General features: G+C 51.3%; 1 protein-coding gene across 1 annotated transcript; it reads left to right on the top strand.

The window, feature by feature from the left end:
• Positions 1–3418: 3418 nt before the first annotated feature.
• Positions 3419–5956, top strand: SKIDA1 (SKI/DACH domain containing 1; the record flags this gene model as incomplete). Its single annotated transcript, XM_080717082.1, has 1 exon — positions 3419–5956. One exon carries the CDS (start codon positions 3419–3421, stop codon positions 5954–5956), a length of 2538 nt encoding a protein of 845 aa, XP_080573208.1.
• Positions 5957–6218: the final 262 nt, after the last annotated feature.

Below are 6218 nucleotides of genomic sequence, written 5' to 3'. Positions count from 1 at the left end.
ATCGGGATCAACCCCCAATGTGCCTGGAGAAGACCCCGGATATGCAGCGTGTGCTGATGGCCACAAGAAAGCTGTCTGTCACATTCTGTGTGTGTGTGCGCACACGCGCGTGCTCGTGCACACACAGCACCAGTGCTGGCACCCCCCCACACACACACACCGATGGGGAAGTTAAAAGAACAAAAGAATGTATTAGACAAGAAAAAAGATGTGTAATAAGAGTGTTAAAAATGTATAAGTGTAAAGGTGTCTGTACAGAGACACCCTGCATAAATAGTAAATATAGACATATTTCCCCAATGCCTTGGCCTTTATTTTTGTCTAATTGACCCAACAGATTATACCTTTAGCTTAAAAAACACTTAATATTCTAGCTTACAAAACTACCTTTTTGCCAGTATTTGAAAGATGGAAAGAGGAAGAGGAAAAGAAGGTAAATTTGAAGGGAAAGGAAAAGAAGGTAAATTTTAAATGATTACTAAATCATGTTGCTATGTCAGGGGGAATAGGAGAGAGAGAGAGAGAGAGAGAGTGTGTGTGTGTGTGTGTGTGTGTGTGTGAACGCACGCGGGTACACGCATGAGTGTAAATCTAAACAGGAATCAGGGTTGTAAAACTACCTGCTTTCCCCCCCATCCCCCCAAAAAAAAAACCCCAGCTCTAGTCAATCTTTTGTAATGTCTTCTCGAAGGCTCTTTGGAGTTTACTGTTTCTTGGCTGTTTGACTCTGGTCTACATCTTAAAGCTGGGGGAGGGGAATGGGCGGGGTGGGGGGAGGGAAAGGGCTGGCAGTATATAAGTGCATCAGGAGGAATTTTAAACATTATTGTCGGTGGCAATAGGAAGACCTTGGTCGTTCTATTTTTAAAAACCAACACCAGCATCTGCTTTTCCTGGGAAACTTCGCTTTCTGCTTAAAGCTTGTGCATTTTGCCTCCTGTGAAAGTGAAAGAGAAAAACGCGGTGTGGTAGATCCAGATGCAAAAGAAAGCCAACTCGCGGATGGTATTAGCTGTGACGAGGCATTGTTCATCGCTGCCTCTCGGTTACGTTTAAAGCCTGAAATATCACGAGATCCATTCAATGATCCTTCTCTCGTTCAAGGGACAAAAATGTAATTTGCTGTAGCTCTGATTTCTTGGATGGAAATGCTAGCCTTAGATTTCAAAGGCAAGAACTAGACATCGTGGTTTGTACACACATTGATTAAGTTGCAGAGCGGCGATTACATCTGTGCTGAGTGCAACAGTAGTCCAGGGCTGACTTTTCAAATCCCAGCCTCCTGAGTTACAGAGTCTCTTAAATAGACTTCCTTAATTTCCGGATGTACTTCTTGAAATTCCCAATTCTCTTCAAAATTCCTGGGAAATTACAAGGGAGATGAGGGTGGGGGTGGGGAATCATGGCTGAGATTTCATCTTGTCAAGCAAACTACCTTTTTGTATGTCTGATTCCTGTTTTTTTCCCCTCTCTCTCTCTCCCTTCTCTTTCTTTTCTTTTCCTTGATCCATACCTGCTTCTGCTTAGCCAGACTAGAGCAGGGGAAGATGGAACTTTTGAATGCTGAAGAAAGAAATTATTGTGTAATTTTTTCCTTGCAGGCTCAGAAATATCCGTTTATTGTTTGACCACATAGATGTGTCTATTTCTGGAGGAAGAAGGAAACATATAAATGCCTGGGTTGCATTTCTGCTGTAGTTGCAAACATGGAACGGTTAAGAAGATTTTGCCGAATTTTGCAAAGCAGCCAGCCAACCGCCTTGGGATCCTGGTAATGCAAGTGGGAAGACCCCTGCTCTCATTTGGCGATATTTTGGACAGCCTTGAAAACAACAGCAAACTCTGCCTTCATTTGACCAAGAAGAGGTTAAACCACACTGGTATCCATCCAAAGTGATTTGCTAAAGCAGATGCTTGGCTTTCGTGGAAAGAATGGGAGTTGTTCAGGACTAGGCTACAACCAGAAGCATCAGAGACAGGAAAGAGTCTGCAACTTAACATCAGCACTTTCTTTTCACCTTTAACACATAAAACCTCTGGAAGCACCTTGGGCATTTTATATTTTCTTTGCTGCAGAACGGTGCAGTCTGCTCCTTGGAATTCTGATCTGTGAACAGGACCCTGGCAAAACCTGTGCTGGGGACTCTAGGACATCCTGCCTCTGATCCAGCCTGGTTAATCGTGAAAAGTATACTCATTTTTGGCTTATCTATGCTTTGTTTTGGGTCTGACGTGAAACTACCTCCTCCTCCCTACCCCAGCCCCCAGAGGAGTACCGAAATACGGTTGAATTGTTATGGTGTTGGCGAGCTGGATTCTTGAACTGCTTCCCTGGTCAAATAACTTTGTTTCTGGTTGTTAAAAAAAAAAAAAAAAAAAAAGCATTTCAGGGAAAAAAAAAAAAAGGAAAATCGAGAGAAATTCCAAACTTAAAAACGTAAGTCTATACGGGATGGTTCATCTCGCGGTTTAACTTTAGAGCTCCCAGCCGGTCTCCTTCCTCACTCCCATAAGGGAAATACCAGGCTATTCTGCACATTTTCGCTTAAGTTCCAGTTTCCAAAGGAAAAGGGGGGGGTGGGGTATGTGTATTTGGGCTTGGTAATGTTTGTAAAATGCTTTTTTTTGAAACGGTAATAGCTGTATGGGTAAAATGCAAATAAAGCAGAAAATAGGCAATATTTCTTTAAAGGGGAATATACTTTTTTTTTTTGAGGCGTACACACACTGCCTGTGATGAAGTCTGTGAGTCAGACTGTTTCTGAGCTCCGATAGTTTAATGGAAAGATTTATATACCGACTGTATTATTTACTTTGGGAGGGGAGGTGGCAGTATAAGGGTATGCTAATTAGTAGGAGATTTTGGGGGGAAGGGGTGGAATATCAATTTTTATTGCATCACCTGTCAGGAGTGTCCAATCAGCGTTGGCTTTAGGGGAATTAATTGATGAAGGTGTCTCCGGACGAGCTCACTTCACTCTGTCATTTTATTTGTAGCTAAAGCAGCGGCGGGAATAGCAGCTGCATCGCTCCTCTCTTTCTCTGAGCCTCACATTCCATTATCATAGTGCTCCAGTGGAGAAGGAGCAGAGGGGCCCAGGTACCGATCTGCACCGAGGACGCAGACCGACAGACACACTGGCAGACCTGGAACCGGATGGCTTTTCCCCTCTTTTTTAAAAAAATGAGAACCAAAAAAAAAGCAAGAATCAAGTCAGTGTAATTTCATGGAGTCCTTCCCCCCAGTAATTTCGCCTAGAGTTTGGCACTCCCTGGGCCGGGAATAACAGTCTTTGTTATTTTATTAGCAGGATGCCGTGAGACGCACGCAGCATCTGGCGGAGGATCAACACACATACATGTGTGTGCGCGTCACGTATATACTTACTGCCGATGGTGGGGTCATTTAGTGCCCGAGATGGGAGACCTGCAGTCAGGTTTTGAGGAGGTGGATGGCGTGCGGCTCGGCTACCTCGTCATCAAAGGGAAGCAAATGTTCGCCCTCTCCCAAGTCTTCACGGATCTGCTGAAAAACATCCCGCGGACGACCGTGCACAAGCGCATGGACCACCTCAAGGTGCAGAAGCACCACTGCGACCTGGAGGAGCTGCGGAAACTCAAGGCCATCCACAGCATCGCCTTCCACGCCGCCAAGTGCACGCTCATCTCCCGCGAGGACGTGGAGGCGCTCTACACCTCCTGCAAGACGCAGCGCGTGCTCCGGGCGCCGCGCCGCCGCCGGGCCGCGGCCGCCCCCGCGCCGCCCGAGCGCGCCGCCGCCCCCCGCCCCGGCCCCGGCGCCTGGCGGGCCCCGCGCCGCTGGCCGCCGCCAATCAGCGCCCGGCCCCCCGCGCCGCGCTCGCCGCGCCGGCCCGCCGCGCCCGCGCGCCTCCGCAGCCTGCTGTGCGCCCGGCACCCGGCCGCCGCCGCCGCCGCCGCCGCCGCTGCCGCCGCCGCCGCCGCCGCCGCCGCCTACTACCAGGCCCGGCCCCCGCCCAAGGCGCCCGCGCCCGCCCGCCCGCGCCCGGCCCGCCGCGGCCCGCCCGCGCCCCCCGCCGCGCGCCGCCTGCTGCTGCTGCCCCGGGCCGCGCGGGGCTCCCGGGGCTCCCGGGCGCAGGCGGCGGCGGCCGCGGCGGCGGCGGCGGCGGCGGCGGCGGCCGCGGCGGGGGCCACGTGCCTGCAGAGGTTCCATCTGGTCGGCGGCTTCTGCCCGCCTCCCCACCACCACCACCACCACCACCATCACCACCACCACCACCACCACCACCGCGCGCCGCCGCCGCCGCCGCCGCCGCCGGGCCGCCCGCCCCCGCCGCACCCCCGGCCGCCGGCCCCGCTCGCCGGCTTCCCCGAGAGCTGCAGCAGCGACTCCGAGTCCAGCTCCTACTCGGACCATGCGGCCAACGACTCGGACTTCGGCTCCAGCCGGTCCAGCTCCAGCAACTCCGTGTCCTCGGAGGAAGAGGAGGAGGAGGAGGGCGAGGAGGAGGAGGAGGAGGAGGAGGGGGGGGGCAGCGGGGCCTCGGATTCCAGTGAAGTCAGCTCCGAGGAGGAGGACTCGTCGACCGAGTCGGACTCCAGCTCCGGCTCCAGCCAGGTGTCAGTGCAGAGCATCCGCTTCAGGCGCACCAGCTTCTGCCAGCCGCCCAGCGTGCAGGCGCAGGCCAACTTCTTGTACCATCTGGCCTCGGCCGCGGCTGCAACCAAACCCGCTGCTTTCGAGGATGCGGGCAGACTTCCCGACCTCAAGAGCAGCGTCAAAGCGGAGGCGCCGGAGGAGTGGAGTCTGCAGAGCTGGGTCCCCAAAGCGTCTCCGGTGTACTACCCGACCGGCCTGGGGAGGTGTTTCCCAGAGATAAGGAACGATAGGGTATCTGAGATCACATTCCCACACTCTGAAATTTCCAGTACTGTAAAGAGAACTGACCTGACAATTAACTGCCTGGCAGAGGGGGCCTCTTCACCTAGCCCAAAGACAAACCGCGCCTTTCCACAACAAAGAGTACTCCGAGAGGCTAAGAAATGCCTACCAGCAACTCCTCCTGCACACTGTGCAGATAGCAACACAATAGCTGCTAGGTTCTTAAATAACGAGTCTTCAGGAGCAGCGGCAAATTCAGAAAAAGATTCCAAAATCCCTCATTGTCCTGAATTTGCTACGGATTCGCCGTCTTCGCAAACTGAACCCGAGGCGGGTGCAGCAGCAGCAGCAGCAGCCGCCGCTAAAGCCGAGAATCCCTGCACTGACATCAGCGGCAAGACATGGCCATTTCTGCACAATATTAAAATCAAAGTAGAAGACAGCAGTGCTAGTGAAGAGTATGAACCTGATCTTATTGCAAATAAGCTAAAGTGTGAGTGCAATGATACAAAGGGTGAGTTTTACAGTGTGACTGAAAATAAACAGGAGGACGCCTTGTTAACTACAGCCAGGGAAGGTTTTGCATGCCCTGAGAAAGACGCTCCCTCCTTAAATCCACTGGCTCAGAGTCAGGGCCTTTCATGCACTTTAGGTTCTCCAAAACCTGAGGATGGGGAATATAAATTTGGTGCCAGGGTGAGAAAAAACTACCGGACGCTAGTACTGGGGAAACGACCTGTCCTTCAGACACCTCCAGTCAAACCAAATTTGAAATCAGCAAGAAGCCCTCGTCCTACAGGTAAAACCGAGACACATGAAGGAACACTGGATGACTTTACAGTTATAAACAGACGCAAAAAGGTAGCCAGCAATGTAGCATCAGCAGTGAAAAGGCCATTTAATTTCATGGCAAATTTTCCTTGTCCACCTTCACTCGTTGTTGGCAAGGATGGGGATTTGTGGCCAGCATACTCCTTAAACACCACTAAGGATTCCCACCCTCCTCACAAGGCCCATCCCATTTGGAAATGGCAGCTGGGCGGTTCTGCAATACCTCTTCCACCCAGTCACAAATTCAGGAAATTCAATTCATAAAAAATGTTTTGGAAGATATTTTCTTGAACCATATTACCTTCCTTTTGTTGTAACTGCACAGGATGGTTTGTACAAGTCCATTAATGGTGTTACACCCCCTTTGGAGTCCTGGTTTATCACATTTTGAAGACAGAAATCGGATTACTTTTTTTCCATTGCGGGTTTTTTTTTTTTTTTTTTTGAGCCGGGTGGGGGCGGGGCGGGAGAAGGGTTGGTTTACATACCACAGACTACTTCAGGCTAAAGACTCGAGTAAAACTCA

The sequence above is a fragment of the Muscardinus avellanarius genome (genome assembly GCF_963383645.1).
Source record: "Muscardinus avellanarius genome assembly, chromosome: 20".
Taxonomy (NCBI): Eukaryota; Metazoa; Chordata; class Mammalia; order Rodentia; family Gliridae; genus Muscardinus; species Muscardinus avellanarius.
The sequence above is the reverse complement of the archived record's forward strand: the minus strand, read 5'-3'. Positions and strand labels throughout refer to the sequence as shown.